The sequence below is a fragment of the Epinephelus fuscoguttatus genome, linkage group LG18, assembly GCF_011397635.1.
Source record: "Epinephelus fuscoguttatus linkage group LG18, E.fuscoguttatus.final_Chr_v1".
Classification (NCBI taxonomy): domain Eukaryota; kingdom Metazoa; phylum Chordata; class Actinopteri; order Perciformes; family Serranidae; genus Epinephelus; species Epinephelus fuscoguttatus.
This window is the reverse complement of record NC_064769.1, coordinates 21,237,760-21,256,961: the sequence shown is the minus strand read 5'-3', so window position 1 is coordinate 21,256,961 and position 19,202 is coordinate 21,237,760. Positions and strand designations below refer to the sequence as shown.

Below are 19,202 nucleotides of genomic sequence, written 5' to 3'. Positions count from 1 at the left end.
AGAAATGCCAAGGACAAATGAACTTTAGACACAGCTCTCTTTTTGTACTGTTTGCTCAGTTAAGATTATACCCCTCGGTTTTTCCAGCCTGACATTGTCCTGTTTTCATCGATTTCCTTTTTTAGCATGTGAGAATAAGATATCAAGAGAGGCACGTATGCCGTCAAAAGACAAAAGGAGCTCACAAGGGATTGCACAGTTTACCTCAAAAGATGGGTTTGTGTAGTTACTGGTTAAAACATGACTAGGTATGACACAGACTTAAACCTTTTGTACGTACTCACAAAGCAGAAGAATAATGATGTTTTCTGAGAATTTACTGCAGTTAGGACTAAATCCTGGTAAAGATAAAAGGTACAAAATACAAGAGCTCCTATGATGGAAAAACTGTTAGAGGTAGGAATGAGGACTTAAAAGAGGCTTCAAAGTTTCTTAAACAGAGAAGAAAATTGTGGACCAAGAGGTACAGAAAGAGAGATATTCTCCAAACTAGACTTGGACCGATTACAGGTTTTTGGGCCAATGCCGATTTCCGATTTGCAGAGTGTTTGGATGGCCGATTCCGATTTTGGTCGATTTCATTTTTTTTCAAACCACTTTACAGCACACATGACATTGCAATATATTCTATATTTTCTTTATTAGAACATTTTAACCAAGATAGAACAAGCTTTTCAATAATCATCTCAAACAAACAAACAAACAAACAAACAAACAGTGACACAGGTTAAGAAACATTTTCCTTTTTGTTCAAATATAACTTCAGGTACAGTATTAAAATAAATAAGTAAAAAAGGCATACGTAAATAAAAACATAGATTAATAAAATAATAATTCTTGGTGTATAACATTTGTGGGTAATTTCTTGAATAGACAAAAAAAGTAAAAATATCTCCTGTGGAAAATTCACACAGGTCCTCAGAACGCGCCCGCCAGTAAGCGCGCGGACACACGCATCTCCGGCACGCGGACACGCGCCTCAGCAGCAGCAGTGAGAGCTCCGCAGTTCAGTTTAACACGGACAATTAACAACTTTCTCCTTCTCTGTTTTGATGTGCGTTAATGATTAAGGTGAGAAGCCGCCTGTGTTTCACTTCCTCACATCGCCCAAGCTGTGTGCGTGTGCGCTGCTGTGTTACACGATGTCAATCATGGGGCGCGCCGGGAATTTGACCGCCGTTTTAAATCGGCATATTTTAGACTGACCGGCCAGTCGCAGGTCACAGCCGATCATGTGAAAACCGGCCCGATTCCGAGCACTGCCGATAAATCGGTGCAAGTCTACTCCAAACACAGAATGACAGTGAGTTAATGAAATGCTACAGATCCGATGGTGCAGGGTAAATGTTTGTGGTTGATCTCATCAAAGATGTGTTCACATCTCCGCCCAACACAACAACACTATAACACTAGAAATGAAAGTGATCACATCAACACTAAGATATGTGGCAACTGAGAAAAAATGCACCAGCACAGCAGTGATAACTTGTGTCTGTAACTACCATCCATCAGCAGATTGATCACAGTGACAACTACTGTGCTCTCACAGTCTCATATTCTAATGCAGTCCTGTTCATTTCCACTTGGTGTTCACACCTTGCAGGCTCACAAAAAGGCAACCAATCACATCTGTTATAGAATGCATTGTACCTAGTAACAGGGGCAACCACACCTCCTCACTAGGTAGGACTCCCCTGGCTAAGAATTCTCCTAGTTGACCAATAGTTGTCATTTAGGGCCATTAGTCCACTAGTCATCCGCATGTTTATGATATTAATTTAATTATTAAATGATATATTTTGGGTGGCGCAACACACTGGTTTGAGTGCAATAGAGGTGCTATAGACTGCTTCAGTGATGGCCTGCAACAAGGGATTTTTCTCTTCCCCAGAAAAGTTGCGTGTTGTGCATATTTGAAGTGCTGCGTGCTCACATTTCACACATGCTGCTCAGACTTGTAAAAAAAAAAAAAAACCTGAATCTGTGTATTTGGTGTATTTTGAGGGGTTTTCCCCGAGAGAGCTCAGGCTTGGTTGAAAGCTACTGATGGTGTGGGCCTGTGTCAAGCCATATTGGTACTTGTTCTGTTGCTTCACATTATTGAAGAAGTCATTGCGCATTTTAGACACGTAACCGAGTATTCACTCCTTCTAGTTATTGGGGTAGCTTTTGATAGTAGTTATAGCTTTGTGTATGTGTGCTTGTCTGTGTTAGCTTTGTACATCTGGAAAGCAGATTTTGCCCAAAGCACAATGCTACCAGCACCAGGCTTCCTGTTTGGAAAGATGGGTTATGTTAATGTGTGGGGCTTCACCAACTCTAAACAAACTGGTTAGTGTTATGGTCAAAAAGCTTGATGCTGGTTTTATCAGACCATTAAACCTTTCTTTCCCTCTCCCACTCTGTCATAAAGCTGTGACCGGTGAAGCACCCAGGTGACCCTGGCAGTAGAAACCTGTAGCTGCTTTAGAGTTATCGCGGTAGCCTTCTTTATTAGCAACCCTCTCATTAATATTTTTATAGGCACTGTATTATAGATTATTACTTTTTGGATTAATCATTTGAAATATAAAATGTAAATTCCAAGTCTACAATCCAAAGGTGTTCATTTTACTATCAGAAGACTAAGAGAAACTAGTAAGTGTTTACATTTGAGAGGCTGGGACCAGAGATTTTTTGCATTTCTATGTAAAATATCTTAAACATGAAGTCAGAATTGTTGCAGATTAACTTTCTGTCAATTTAATAATCGTTTCAGTTTTAGGATTATCCTTGCTTTGCAGTAAGCCATGGATGATGCCCATTTCCTGACGTACAGTAGGAAGGAAGAGGGAAGAAATAGTTCTGAAGGCTCTTCATAAAATAGCCCATCCATTTATGCATGGGACATCTGGATTTGTTGTTGGTTCATAGCCATTCTTCTCTTGCCATAAACATTTCCTGAAGGTTGTGCAGGGGAGAACAACTGTGTTATCTTAAGTTCTCTCCACAGGTTTCAGTAGAATTTGGTAATCAAGGACTTTTATCCCTGTTTGAATTGGCTTCATTGTTGCTTTTATGATGCTTTTGTGGTGTTGGGCCATTTGAAGCTAACTCATAATGTGGTTGTGTTTGATGTCAGTTAGTGTGATAAGTGGGTGGTGTGCTGCGCCTGTTCAATAAATCTGTGCTACAGGACAGAGCAGTGCTGCTGTGGATTGGGAACACTGAGTAGATGGACAGTGCGTGGACCACCCTGTTGCTCCAGCCTTAAATCTGCCTCGCATAACTTGGGTGGAGTTTTCTCTGAGTGTTGGTTATTTCTAATATAAATGCTCAGTGCAAATGTACTAATATTTATTCAAGGGTAGTTAATCTATTGTTTTGACAGGCCTTTTTAACAGCAGATATTTTTCAACTTGTCATAGTAGGAATATGGCTCCACTAATAACATAAATATAACTATAAAGCCAAAATTAATTTTTCACAATTCTCCTGTGAAAAAAATGAAAGCATTACATCGACATAACTAAGACAATAACTAAGACAATAGGTAGGGATTTTAGGGGGGAATGAAGGAACAAAACACCAATCTGCAGCCAAACAGAAGAAGTCTGTCAGCAAGCTCTGTTTTCTAGTTGGAAAAGTTTTAGCCTTGGCAAGGACTGGCTGGGGAGCACTAAAATTGCAGCAAACAATACTTTCAAACTGATAAAGTAGGCCATTGCTTTTTTGGAACTTGAAAGGAAGTCCCGCAGTTGGTTGGTAAGTGCACAATGTCCAGGGGTCAATTAAAATGGTGGCATGATCGGCCTGCATTGACGCAGAGCAGCCATTAAAGGAAAAATGTGTCCGAGCTGATAGCTCTGACCTCAGCCAGCACCAAGGCCCAGATAAGACACAGCAAGGAACTGGTCTAACTCTGCCTGTCTGCTACATGATAAACATTTTGGGTGTGTGAAAGTTAGAGAGCAGTGTTTTCCTGTGTTCTTAAGTATGCACTGATGTTTCTCTTGCATATATCAAAAGGTCTCCAACATCAGCATGTAATATCAATAATGTTCTCCCTCTGTACGTGGAGTTACAGTAAGTACTCTGTCTAATACTAAGCCCAGTTCAGACCAAAGACTGGTGATGAGGCGAGTTAAAACAAACGCCATACTGCAATGTTCTAAAAAGCTGCCAGTGATGGTGTATCATCTCTATGCAACAACTCTCTGTGCTTTTGTTCTGATTTTAGGTTTTTGGGCTTATTTTGTGGCTGAATATAATTTGTAGCTTCTTAAACTATGAATGAGGGTAGTGATAGTGAGATACTGGCTACAGCTGCATTTGTAGTAGTGATGAAACAGTGGAAAACAGAAACAACCAACGCCAATTAATAAGTCAGAGAGAATGTGGTCATACACGGCACACCATGAGGATGAAAACATGCCATGTGTGGTCATTTTGACTTGACCAGTGAACTTCACTCCAAGCCAATTGGTTGTTGAAAACGTGCTTTACGTTCCAAAACCAGCCGCCAGTGATTTGACCAGTGGAGTTGCAGGTGACACCATCAGCCAGATTGAGTCGAGCTCAGACTGACCAGTTCACACCGCTGCGACTTTTCTCTGCAATGTTCTAGAACGGTTTGTCTTGTCGTAGATCACTCGTCTGAACTGGACTTTAAATGACCACTACAGTTAAAATGTACATTACATTACATTACATTACATTACATTTTGTAATTCATCATTATTAGAATTTGTTCGTCATGGAAACTGACACACTTAATCAGTTTACTAATACACATGTTACAAAGACTTCATTGACTCCTCCACAATCAAAACAATGTTGAATAAAACACTTCTACAAGCCCACAAGTTGGGGGGAGGGAACGTTGGAATATCAATCACAGCTAGCAATATAACATCGGCAATGACAGCTAACACTGACTAGTAATCGTAGCCAGCTAGCAACACACCAGTCACCAACTAACAGACATGTGAAACAAACTATTCAAACACATGACTGAGTTACTTTTCTGCTGTCAAAACACTGTTCAAAGTGTCTTCTTTGCACCGGAAAAAATATTTTGACTTGCTCCGACATTGTTTTTGGTCTGTCCAATTTGTTCACTTTTAAGCTCTCAGTCTTTACTTAGCACCTTGCCACATAAAACACACTAACACCTCTCTTCTGCATATCACATGACTTTGGTGAAGCCAATGATTACAAACTCTTCCTTGTATTTTTGTTTTGACATCATGCATGAGAATGATTTGATGTTCCATAGCCTTGATCTAACCAAATCAAACTGACATCACTAACAAAAACAAAGAACAGTTCTGACTCTACCACGCCTGCCAACATTAGGCTGTGAGAAAGAGATATTCTGGGATATTGTCAAAGGGCCTACCCTCAATGCTGCTGCCCCCATATAACCCTACAGTATAGATAAACATGATAAATACAAGGATGTGAAAGTAAAATTACTTTTAAACAGTATTAAATTTATAGTTAACGGTAAGCGAATGGTAAATTGTGAAGTCCGGTGTTACTGTGTAATTCTCTGGTGTACCAGTAAAGTGAATAAGCTACACTGCAGAGTGGAGTCTCTGCTACAACTACTAATTAATCACAGCTAGCAATATAACATCAGCAATGGCAGCTAAATCTTTAGTTTACAAACTCTATCTTGTATTTTTGTTGCGACATTATGTATATGATTGAGAGTGAGAAAATCAGAGCAGTCACACAGAGCATGAACACGTTTTCGGGTCAAGGTTTGCAAGGTCAGGAGGGGTGAACAGCCCCACACACGGCATCTGAGCTGAACAGAACAAAAAAAAAAAAAAAAACTCTTCTTCTTTTTTATTGAATTCACATATCAAAGGATTGTTTTAAATTTTACTTAATCTGCAACCAAAAGAAAAAAGATTTGCGACCCATTTTGGGTCAAGACTCTAACTTTGGGAAAGACTGAGAAAGAAAAGTACGGAAGACGAGAACGGCCATGTATTGTTATTTTTTTTTGTGCACTGTTCTCTCGTGATAACGACTTCTTATTTCGTTATCTTGATATAACAAAGATTGTTTTCTCGTGATAATGAATTAATTATCTTGTTATCTCGATATAACAAAAATTGTTTTCCTTGTGATAATGACTTAATTATCTTGTTATCTCGATATAACAGGGCTCAACAGTGCAAGCGTTTCACTCGCATTTGCGACTAAAAATAGGTGTGTGCGAACTGTAAAAAATATTTAGGGGCACATGTGTGCATAAAAAAAAAAATCAGCTGAAGCAGCCCATATTTTTGTCAATAAAAAAATATGATAATCTAACTGCAAATGTTGGAGGAACTCCAGCCGCCTGCCCTTTTCCCTCTTCCATCTTCCCTGTGTGACACGGTTATGGGCGGTTCTCCAAGCCACTGTCGGCACAATGAATATAAGTCCCACTGTCGGCAGGGTGGAAATAAGTCAAAGTGTGGAGGAGATGGAACGGGTTAAGCGGCGGATCTCCGGGGAAGCCTGTTCCGTTCTCCCCGTAGTTCAAATAATTTCAACTCTGAGCGCAGCGCTCGGGTGGAAAATCAGAGCGGTGCGCGCCGTCAAGGATAGCGGTGCTGCTTTGTCAGGCGTTGCTGCCCTCTCCATAGACAAACAATGGGACAGCCAGCGCAAAGTGGTTTTACAGCTGATCATGTGTAGAGGCCTTTAGGGACCGTTCGCCACGGTACCGCTGCTGGGCAGGGTGGAAATAAAGCCCTTTTCACACAGAGTGTGCAAAGCGCAGATCTCTGCCAACGAACCCATTCATTGTGTATGTGCTACCACGGCGCAAGAGCGCACTACTCAGCCGCCGAGACGTCTGCGTGCCACCAGCCTGCGCTTGAATTGAAATTTTTTAAATTTCACTGCAACGCGCTGTGACGACACCTCAGCGCCGCGCGTCCAATAGCAGAGAAGAGCCTGAAGTAGACCCGGCAGCGGTCACCATGGAGCTGTAACTCCTGAACGAGCCTGTACTCCCCCAAATCCTGTCCTCTGCGCCCTACCCCGCGGTGGGCGCTGCGAAAGCTCTGTGTGAAAGAGGCTTAAGTCCTGCAGAGTTTCAGAGGACCTGGAGAATGTTTTAGGATAGTAATAACATTATATAAGATAATCATATTGCAAAGATAATATATATAAGATAATAACATTAAAGACAAAATTAAATTGCAATAGGCCTGCTTTTTCAAAACTTGATGATTTTACCTTTCTGTACATTTTGTATACAAATTCATTACATAATTTTGCTTGTAAATGTCTATTTGCATCACGTTTATTACGGAAAACACATTATTTGATCAATTTACATTGTGCCCCTAAAGTTCTTTGTGTGCTCCTTAGTTTTTCAACTTAGGAGCACATGTGCTCCTTGGGAAAAAAGTTAGCGTCAAGCCCTGTATAACAAAGATTGTTTTCTCGTGATAACAAATTAACTATCTCGTTATCTCGATATAACAAAGATTGTTTTCCCGTGATAATAAATAATTGCCCCGGCGTTTAATACGCAAAATGGGGTCAAACCCCCGGCGGCTTTTAGGTGCCCGGCAGCTATTTGCCACTGGGCGACTATTTGGAAATATACAGTATGTGACAATAATCCTATGTGTATAATAACAGTAGAAGTGAGACTAATGATAACAGCAGCAGTAGGAGGCATCTAGCAGGACCGCAGCAGCTGTTGTAGGCTGAAATCAAGACGATCACATTAACCAGTGTGCAACCAGCAGACTTGACAATTATCACGGGAAAACAATCTTTGTTATATCGAGATAACGAGATAATTAATTCGTTATCATGAGAAAACAATCTTTGTTATATCGAGATAACGAAATAATAAGTCGTTATCACGAGATAACAGTGCACAAAAAATAAATAAATACATGGCCGTTCTCATCTTCCGTAGAAAAGTACTATTTGTTGTATCTACAAACAGCCAATCAGAAACCTATTTGATGCAAAGCCCTTTTTTCCACCCCTATTTGACTGGCTCAGGGTCAGTCAGAGTGTACAGCTGCTGACAGCAACAGACACTGAGAACATGGCAACAGCCAAAGCATTACTGTTTTGGTACTATCAGATAAAGTTATAAGGCTAGCCAAATACTATTCATATTCCAACCCAGCACTGTAATGCCCATGTTTATGCTGATGATAGCATCTTGTATACCATCAGCCTCACTGCAAACTAGGTATTCTCCAGAGCACAGTCTGCTGTAGATGACCTCCAGATCTCTCTGTTTGATTTAAATCTTGTTCTTAACTCCAAAAAAGACAAAATGCATGCATTTCACAAGAGCACAAACGCTGCAAGTACTGCAAATACTGTTGTCAGTGAATGCATTTTCCTGTTGTAATCTTGTTTATATGTTTTTGTTCTTGGGACTCTCTTGCAAAAGAGATCTAGATCTCAATAAGATTTCTTGAGTAAATAAAGCTTAACTTACAAACTAAATAGCATGGCAGCTGATTTCACTAACTGCGCCTTTCTCTGTGTTGATCCCAGATGTGTAGTTGGAATAAAAACCTGAAATAAGACCATTGTTTGAATTCCCAGTGTTTAAACACCCAGTTTACAGTTACCTCAGAAATGATATATTGGTAGCGGTTGTTTACTGTTCTTGGCTTTTGTATCCTGTTAGTTATGTCATCACCAACAAAGAACATGTTACCCCATTGCACTGCATGATGTAATTTTAATGGAAACAGTAACTGGGTCTTAACACAGGTCTCCAGCCACTGTGATGACAGGGTGGGGTTTTCTGGCATAATTTCACCTACTTGTAAGGTGCATGGAGAAGGGAAAGAATCCTAAAGGGGCTAAAACTTGTCTTGTAAAAAAAACAAAAAAAACAACTTGTTTGCAAACCAACATGTTTCGGTTTAAAGCATTCATCAGGGTCACATCTGGATAATCTCTGGAAAATCCCTGGATGCTGAATGCACTAGAGGTCAATAACTAATATCCAAATTCAGAAAAACAAGGATAATGTTCGGTTGTTGCAGAACCCACCCAGTGAAAATTGCAGTTAGCTTAAGGTACTCTATTGAAATATGTTTAATCCTGAGCCCCTTTTTTTTGCCCAGAACAAACCAAATTACATTGCAGGGCATATCTCATTAGGTCTTAATGATCTAAACATGTATAGCAATGATTTCATGAAATCTTTTAATTTTACCTAAGAAGCATTAAGTCTGTTTATTGCTTGGAGCTTTTGGTTTAGTATTGTCTACAGTATATTGTTTATTTACCTTATTGTTTATCTCCCAGTAATGTCTGTGCAGTTTGTTTATGTTATGTGGGTATGTACATGCTGTTGCACTTCCTCTTTATTGTTTTTGACTCTCACCAGCTGATAATACCACCCTTATTTGGCTGTGCTACACCAGAGGAGAGCGTTTCACTGTTCTGGGCATGTCACTAGGGGAAATTTTTGTAGTTTAGAGTGTAGATTAAAAAAAAGTACACTTTGTTTACTGTTACGACTGTACAGGAGAATGACATATGGGAAGGGATGTACGGAAGTTATGAAATGTATGAGTTATTTGATTATTCTAAAAAGGTTATTATTTTTTCTTCAGTGTCTATAAGCCCTTTCAACCGTGACACACACACAGAATGTTTGGGATCGGAAAATTGACATGTCTGACTGAATCGAGGCAAAACCTTTGAAATATTGAAAAATAGCATCGCACAACATCTGCTTAACTCACTTCAATGGCTCACCAGAAAGCCTGTAATCAAAAGCAGACAAGCAGTGCAGTGGAGTGAATCTATTCAGTATCTGACTTGAAAACAGTAGGACTAGTCTACCCACATTTTGTCTTTACATTCCCATATTCTTACAATACAATGCATCACAGGAAAATTAGATTTCAAAGACTGTAATCAAACCCCAGCCTGGGATGCAGACAAATCTGCAAGGGGGTTCTATAAAATGACTCACAACTTGCAGAGCCTTTGTGCTTCATGCAAAATACAAAATTACATCATTTTTGGCCCATGCATCCTCACGCCAGGGATACTATGGTAAGCATAAACCTGGTTTAATGAAGAGGAGCACCATTAAGACATTTTTGAAAACAGCCAAGATGGCTGCAGCTGATGTGGAACTTTCTGCGAAGTACTATTTTAGAATTTGGATGGCAAAAACAGCAACACTTGTTCACATACATATTGATGCTACACTGTCACAGCTCATCTCGACATGCTGTAGTCTGTTTAGACTCTCACTGCAGCCTGTTTTATTTTGTTCTGAAAATGTCGGCGTGCAGCCCTGTTCTGTGGGCGATTAACGAGACGCAGACTTCCCTCTGTGTCACCAGTAATTTGGAAATACTGTGAGTGCTGGGCAGAGCAGTGAGTGTCAACAACTCTGCCCACATTTAAGAGCACAATTTGAAGTGGAAACACTAGGATCTAGGTACCATGTCTGAAGGGTTACTTTTTGTCAAAGGTACCCTACTGAAAGTGTTTGATGGAAACAGGGCTTTACATTTGTCTGTCGCTCAGTGCTAGGTCACGTTTCATTGCTTTGATTGGATGTAGAGCTATCCAATTGCAGCCTGAGACATTTTGGTCTACAGCTTGATAACACCCCTTGGAAATTAAAAGTGAACTAAGAGATTCCAGATTAATTTGTATTGTGAATTGGTCTGCCATTGCTAAGCTAATCAGAATCTATGAGGGCAGTTAATAGCATTTGATCCCTTTCTGGAAATTTAACTCATGCTCCAGCAAAAGAAAAAGAAAACTGTGCGCTATATAAGGATACAAATATTATAACAAATTAAAGTTTAATTAAAACGAAATGATCAGAATGTTCAAAAATGGTAGTCAAACCATATTGAAAATACCATTAATATAGTGGAGAATGTGAATTTACATGAGATATGATAAACTAAACTGATACCATAGAGGGATATAATAGGACCATAAAGCTCAGTGGCTAAGCTGAAAAGCAAGACTTGTCATGCGAGTGGCTCTGTGAGACTGCACTTAGGTACATATAGACTCTGAGCTAAATGCTAACATCAGCAAGCTAACATCTCATAGTGTCAGTGCTAACATACTGATGCTAAGAAGGTGTAATAATTACTATATTCACAATGTTAGTTGAACATGTTAGCATGCTAAGCTAAGAAACTAATACATTAAGACTGCAAGTTAGGACTTAACACAGTACAGCTGAGGCCAATGGAAATGTCATTAGTGTTGCAACTATTTGGTTATAACTCAAATTATTGGAAAATGACCATCTTGACTCCTAATGATGTCCTTAGATGAAAAATTGGGCTCATCAAAATCACTGCATTTCATTTTGATGGGGACTTTATTGTGAGTGCCAAATGGCATGGCTATCCATCCAATAGTTGGCGGGACGTTCCACTCCAAACCACAAATGTCAACCGGCTGGTTGCACTCTATCAAAAGTCAGGGGATCACCAAAGTCAGCAGGAGTAGAAAAAGTCCCAAATGTTTTTGCATGTGCAAAAAATTTTAAGGGCATTTTGCACCTACATAAGGTGAAGAACAGAACTGCTGAGACCGCTCCAGGGTAGTCTGTATAGTATCTGTAGAGTAAGTCCACAGCACTGCTGTCTTGTGATGAGGGATTAACTGTTCTGGTAAGTAACCATAAATGTAATTGCCAGTAATGCTCATCTCGTGTCAGCGAACAGTTTATGATTAAAGGGAGGGATACAATAGCATATCAGATATCTGAATCAGCCACTGTCCTAATCGGCTGCAGCCTAGGAAATGAAGCAGTGTCATTTTAGGGTTAAATTCAAATAAGAGTGAACACAGCAGGAATAAATGCGCTGTTCTTTTCGGGCTTCATACTTGATCTTCTCCACATTTAAATATAATGTACTTAATTCTACATAGCAGTCTGTTTTTAGTGACACATCTGCAAGCAAAAGTTGCCTGAGGCAAGATTCACACAATAATGCAGACTACAAATGATTACTCACACCCTTAAATCCCCTTGGAAGCATTTGCAATTAATTACTTATCACCATGTTCGGTACCTCACTTCTAGGCAAGTCTCTTCAGTGCACTCCAGCTGTGACCCCTCACCTCTTTATTGCAGCCTCTACTTCCAAGCTGCTCATTTTTTGGAAAATCCCTTTTTGTCTTTCTCTTTGGAGTTCATTTTAGGGCTTGGCTTGTAGTTTTTTGTCAACACATTCACCCCTTCTTTCTGCATTTAAATTTAACTGAATAAAAACTGATTCAAGGATTCTTTATTTCAGTATTGAAAGCATACACAAGAAGACAGATACTCCAGGTTTAAGGGTGTTTTCACATATAGTCCTTTTTAAATGAACCTGAACTCAGTCCTCTGAAAGTGCGCCAAAAAGTGGAGCAACAGAAAAGGGAGTCAGCTCTTTTTGTGTTCACATTGTCAGTTCATTTGAAAGAGGACTCAGTTCTCTTTCTTGTCAACTTCAGCTCTGATGGGGCCTCAGTCCTCTTTCTGTTCACATTACAGCCTATATTGACAAAAAAACATAGTTTTGTTTTTACTTTAGCGTGGCCCTGCAGTGCGGTTATGAAGCTCTTCGCTTACAGATGAACTTAAAATTTGAGGAGCACCTCAGTGTTTCTGTGCTGTAGACTGTTGCTGTTTGATTTATTCTACATTCCACATCTGGAGATGGTCATTATCTTCCGTGGATTTAACATTGTCAGTTCTCTTTCTGGTCAACTTCAGCTCTGATGGGGCCTTAGTCCTCTTTTTGTTCACACTGTAGCCCATATATAATATATATTGACACAGTTTTGTTTTTACTTTGACGCAGTGGGGTTAAAAAGCCCCTCAATCTCAGATGAACTTAAAATTAGAGGATAACCTTAGTGTTTCTGTGCTGTAGACTGTTGCCGTTTGATGTATTCTACATTCCACATCTGGACACGTGCAGTATCTTCCATGGACCAAACTACTCCTCATCCTGCATCCTTGCAAATGTTACAGTTCAACGTGGCGTCTCAGTGCAACAGCATGTGAACTCGTACCACGTGGTCTGAGTTCGGTTAGCTTCAGAGGGGTCTGAGTTCTCTTGGAGTGTTCACATATACACAAAAAATGCTGAGTCACTGCTCTGAGTCCGTTCCGAGGGCTAAAAAGGACCAAATGTGAAAACACTATAAGAGACAGAAATTTAATCTTTTTATCGTTCTATTACTAAAAAATAAAATTAAAAAAACAAAACAAAAATCTGTTTTCAGACACTCTGAATCAAATAAGTTTTCTCACTCTTTATTTGTACTACAGGAAAAAAATCTATCTGGTGAGACAAAGATGCCTGTTTCTCTATTAACATATTGACTGGTAGGAACTTAACTTTGCTGATTGATTGATTCACTGATTGATAATTGTTTTTCATATTCAGTAACTTCAGTAACATTCAATGAACAAAACCATTTAAACCCATTGTTTCCAATAGATACCTTTAGCCATGACAGCGGCTTGGCACTATGGATGGCAATGTTGGTTTGATCAGTTGGCACGTCTCTTTGGCAAGTACTGAAATAACTACTGGATGATTTCCATGGGGTTTTGGAGATTCCCTGACTTTTCCTCTGGCACATGAGGTCCACATTTGTGGTTTTAAGTAAAATTTCCCAGCAATTGATATATTGCTCTAAAAATTGTTTAGACATTCATAACCCCCTCAGAATGAGCTGTAATAACTTTGATCCCCTGACTTGTTATCTAGTGCTATCATCAGGTCAAATGTTCTTTTGTTCAATACTTAGGACTACACCTGATAATATACCTACAAAATCAGTAGCATTCCCATCAGCTTCAGGTGTACTTTGTGTTTAGAGGTAAATGGCAAATGTTAGCATGCTAACACGATAAACTAGGAGGCTGAATATGCTAAACACTATATCTGCTTAACATCAGCATATTAGCTAGCTATGTTATTAGCATTCAGCTCAAAGCATTACAGTGTCTGACCTTCACAGCGTGGCTTCACAGAGTCTTGTTGATGTAGAAACAACCTTCAAATCTCAGATGCTCATTTGTCAGGTTAATCAGAAAGCAGTGGCCGGCAGTATGTGCTGTAAAACACTCCCAGAACTTTAGTACAATCTGAACTATTTTATTTAGTCTCTTACCTGTGTTTTTTTTCTTCTTCTGTCTTATCCCTTTATCCTCTGCCAGGTGGATGTTTCTTTTAAGCAGCACATGGCCTGTATTCTGCTGACAGACATGGACCCACCCATCTCCAGTCCTACAGCACATCTCAATGGCCTCCTTCCAGATCACAATCCAGCCACTGGCCTCGACCCCAAGCAGGACGTGGATGCCACCTGCCTCACCGTTCACCTTTTCTACTTGGGGAAGGACGGAGGAGAGGGTGGTTCAGAAAATGGTTCGGAAAGTGCGCTCACGTTTCCACCTGGGGAGTATGTAGCAGAGGAACTGTGCATCAGTGCAGCAAAAGCATGTGGTGAGTCACAAGAGGATTTCGGTCCTGATGTCTCCCCACACACATAAAACATAGTTTATCTGTTGAGCAATTTTTTGACATCAGTTTATTATGTGCATTACATGATGCTTACATTTTAACATGGACCAAAAATATTAGAAACCAGAGGGAAAAAAGAACAACAGTAGAAATACTGTGTAGTGAAAATATGTTTTGTTGTTCTGTTTGTGTTCTGGGAGCTGGTTTAACGCGTTTGATTTGAGCAATTCAAAAATTCTTGGTACCATGTTCAAACCTTGAACATTTCATTGGTTAGATAATGTCTGTGTTTATATTGCCACATATCTGGTTGTTTGTGCAACCTTGTGAAGTTCTTCTTTTGCTTGCTGAGAAAACATCCTAACTTCGAGAAGGGTAAGGCTAAATACTGTAAACATTATTTAAAGGTCTAAATGTTACATTTTTATACAATTATCTTTCATTACACGGACAGTGGAAATGAAAGGCACGTTCCTAGGCAGTCTGGTGTTTGTGTTGAACATGTTGTGACAGTAAAGTTTCAAACTGAATCATTGAATTATAAAAGAAATGTACTTGCATCAATACATTTGCTGGTGTAGAGCATAGACTGGATCATATATGGATCTAGTGGAACAGTTATACAGTAGTGTAGTGGTGCAGAGTGCAAAACGTGCTGGAATAAATATGGGATGGTTAGTCAACAGGTTGCTCTGTATACATGAGGTAAGTGGATAAGACTTAACACACTATGCATTCATCCAAAAGGACATGATGTGACATTTCTGACGTGAGCTATAAGGAAGAGAGTGACACCATAGTGTGTAGTCTGATACTGTGATTGTGTCATAAAAAAATGATGGAGAAAAAAAAGTTATTAATTCTTCACTTCCAAACACAGCGCAAAAGTGTTTGTCTTGTTCAACTGACTGTATCCACTCTGTCAAATTTGAACAAAAAACATGAACTTGAACCCGTGATTCTGCCAGGGCCAGCTGGAGATTGCACCAAAACAGGAAATCCATGTGGGGCTCCCATGGCTGAGACACACATGGGACGTGTTTACAACTGAGCCCTCAAAGCTGGGATAAGCAGTTTATTTTTGGCTTCATTAGGCTAAAATCCCTCAATAAACTTCAAGCATACTGTAATTAAAGTGGTCTGAGAGAAAACCAGACTTCTGGGCCTCCACTTGGGCTCATTTTCGAGCTTAAGAAAATCTAGGCTGGCAGGAGACTTTGGGCAATCTCAGGTCATGTCAGAGAGAGGGTGTTTCTATTGGTTCTACAGATGGACATGTATGCACGGCCCTGATTCAAAGCCTGATTCAATGGTGGCAAAATTCTGCAGAGAAAGTTGCTATTTTTGGGGCAACTACAGTCTACACTACAGAGCCACCCACAAAAGGAAGATGGACTTATCAAAAAGAGAATCTAAAAGGGAGTCTGACAATAAACTCAATAAAACGTGTCAATATCAATGAAGTGTTTGAGGGACACAGAGAAAATATTGTTCATTTAGCCTTCTGCTAACCCTTTCCACACCAAATAAGGATTCATATTTGCGAGGAGTGTTGGTCATCCCTTTACGAAAGTCCAGAGACTTGAAGAATCTAGGCCAAGGAGCATTGATGCAGTTAGCTAAAGTCCTTATGAAGACAGTTTATGCTGTTTTTGTCTTAAATTTGTCTACAGAAAAACTTTTTGTTAACGTCAACAGTGTGGGGAAATTCTTACTTCAAAAATCCAGTAGCAGTCTGTGGCAGTGCAGTTTAAGGTTCTGATCCATGACCTTCTTGGTTTAGACAAATCTGTCATTCAGGTAATAAGAAAGTAAAGAATCAAATGGACTGCTTTACCAAAGTTTAAGAGCATTTTCATGGCTTCTTCAGGGCTTCAAATTCATCCAACTTTATTTCTTCACAAGGATTTCCTGGTGAAGGAATTGAGATAGGCCTTTCTGCTATCAGAGTCGATCCAGTTTTTATTTTCTGGAAACAGAACTACTGGCTTTTCTCTGACTCTTTCCAGCAAACACAAATCAGGAAGTCTTTGACTGCTGTGTCTGTTTTTCTCTCCACCTTAGCTCTATCTCTCTGGGCCACACTCGCTTGCTACATTCCCTCTTGAGCAGATAAGAAACAGCCTCTCTCTCCCTCTCTCATTTTCACCTTCCACTTTTTAATATCCCCTTGCTTTTCTTTTTTAATGTTCAATTTCCTCTGTTCTCTTGTATCACATTAATGGTTTAAATACAGTCAGATAACAGCAGTGTGAGGGATGTGTCTCATCTGTCTGGTTAATTTTTGACACTTTTTATGTGGTTTCTTATTAGGGTATAGTTTAAGTTATCAATGCAAGTGTAGAAGAACCGTCAAAGTCAGATTTGCTGGTGCAGAGAGATTTCACTTTGCAAGATGAATCAAACACTGACATGATTTGACTTTGATAGAGGACATTCCACCTTTTTATGTCCTCACACAATAAGCTTTCTGCACAATAAGAAGGCAAACAGTTAAAACAGGTCACTGATATTACCATATTGTTAGGTGTTGTGGTATTTTGTCCAACCTCTTTATATCTCAATAAAATGGCATGAAGTACCAGTATTTTAGCTCCCAAGGTGTAAAAATACAGTGACTTACTCTGCCTTGCACTGCTCACTACATTATTTGATAATGTAATAAATGATACAGACTTGCTTTAGATCAGCCTTCTTAGTACTTTGACTTCACTTCCCCTGTTGTGGTTTAGCATGCTTCCTCTAACGCACTTTCATACCATTGCTTCACTCCCCTGAGTGTTTCCTGCTGTGTGATGACATGTTTAGTCTTCTAATAACCCACTTGGCCTGAATGATAGAACAAATTGAACTGGGGGATGTTTAGTTTTTCCAAGTTAAACATGGTTGACTCATGGGAAAAATGTCATGGCCACTACATAACATGAAAACCGAGAGCAGGACAAACTTTTTCCAACGCAAACTTTACGAACAAAAGAAAGTATGTATGAGTTTAGGCACCGCTGCCAACAATAATACATGTACAACGGACTTTAATACAGCCATTATGCAAATCTACCTAAAAACTATAGCAGCTACACCACTGGACTCAATGAGAGTTGCACGCAACGGGTCTCAGTGTGGAACTTCCTGAGAATTTTGTCCTTGCATTCATTCAGGCATTTGCATGTGAGGTTTCCCTCAAAGGTCAGCTGCTCCAGCTGCACCTTAATGTTACATGCATGGTGCATGGACCAACGGTGGTCAGTGAAGACTTTCCTCAATACTGGGAGTGAATTTTCTCTCTCTTCCAAGATTATCCAAAGGCTGAAGTTGTAGCCCATCGGCGGTTACACCTGATCTGCGAACTGATGACAGCTGCAGGGCTAATGTTAGCTTGGCCTTCTGTCGTGATTTTGCCCCCTTCTGCTCCCTCAATTTGTCTTTCCTCTGATTCCAAACCACACATATATTTATTGTAGTCAGTAGAAATTGCTTTTGTATCAAGACACTTTCTCATATCCATGATCGTCACATTACTATTTGCTAATGCTAGCCCCCAGAATTCTCTATGCATTTTAACCCATAAACTCATATGCCCCATGGCCATGCCTTCCCTAGCAACATACAGTTGGTACTGGTGTTTTGAGGGCAGAATGACAAGCTGTGGGAACTAAAGCGCAGACAGTGGGACTGATGTTTATAACCATCCAGACTCATGAATCCCCCAAAGCAGGCTATTATTGTCAGATTGGTAAATTGTTTATTTATGGGATAGCCCCTTGAGATGAATCATCTCGTTTTCGAGGGGGTCCCAAACAAAGAGACAAACCAGACAGTAACATGGCAAGACAATCTGTACAGTACTGACGATACAAAAAGAAATACAGTACAGACATTAAGAAAAAAAGACAAATTGACACAGACAAAACCCAGACATTACAAAAAGCTCTCCCAGCCTAACACCCCCCACCCCCAGATACAGATATATGTATAATATTTGTTTGCAACAAGTCTAGAAACACAAATCCATTATTAATACGGAACATGTACATGTTAGCAAATAAATTATAAATGCAAAAATATATCACAACACCAACTATAATTATTACCCAGTCACAGCAAAGCTAATAGCAGGAGCAGTGTGTTTGTAAATGAGAAAATAGAGATTTCTTAAAAAGATGAACAGAAGAAATGGTTCGAAGGGAAATGGGTATCTTAATCCACTCAGAGCGAGCTTTATATTGAACGGCATACCGACCAAGTTCTTTATGTATTCTAGGAACAGAGAAAAATATGGAGTCTGTATGACGGAGGTTGTACTGTAACTTGTGAGGGGTCAAGTATTGTTTAAGGTAAGGGATAGCTGAGGTGAATACATTTATAAATCAAAAGTAACCAGTGAAAATGCCTTCTAGCTCTGGGTGATAAACCAGTTTAATGAGTCATACATGAAAAATGATGGGTCCTGTACGGACATCTTAAAATAAACCTACACAGACTGTTATAGATGATATTGATAGGATGGAGCTGAGTGTCTGATGTGTTTTGATAAATGACGTCTGCATAGTCAAGTATGGGTAAAATGAGTTGAGAGACAATCCTTTTTCTGGTTTGCAGAGTGAAACAGTTAATGGAGCTAAAGTTGACCTAAAATGCAGTTTATTTTCTTGATAACAAATTCAATATGAAAATTATAGGAGAGTTGTGAGTCAAGCCCACCCT

At 39.6% G+C, this 19,202-nt stretch overlaps 1 protein-coding gene across 1 annotated transcript in view; it reads left to right on the top strand.

The window, feature by feature from the left end:
* jak2a (Janus kinase 2a) overlaps positions 1-19,202 on the top strand; it is a 48,896-nt gene that overhangs the window by 4,852 nt on the left and 24,842 nt on the right. Inside the window, exon 2 of the mRNA XM_049603691.1 lies at positions 14,192-14,480. Within this exon, the coding sequence (XP_049459648.1) occupies positions 14,216-14,480 (265 nt within the window). The 5' untranslated portion in view covers positions 14,192-14,215. The remainder of the gene's footprint in view (positions 1-14,191; positions 14,481-19,202) is intronic.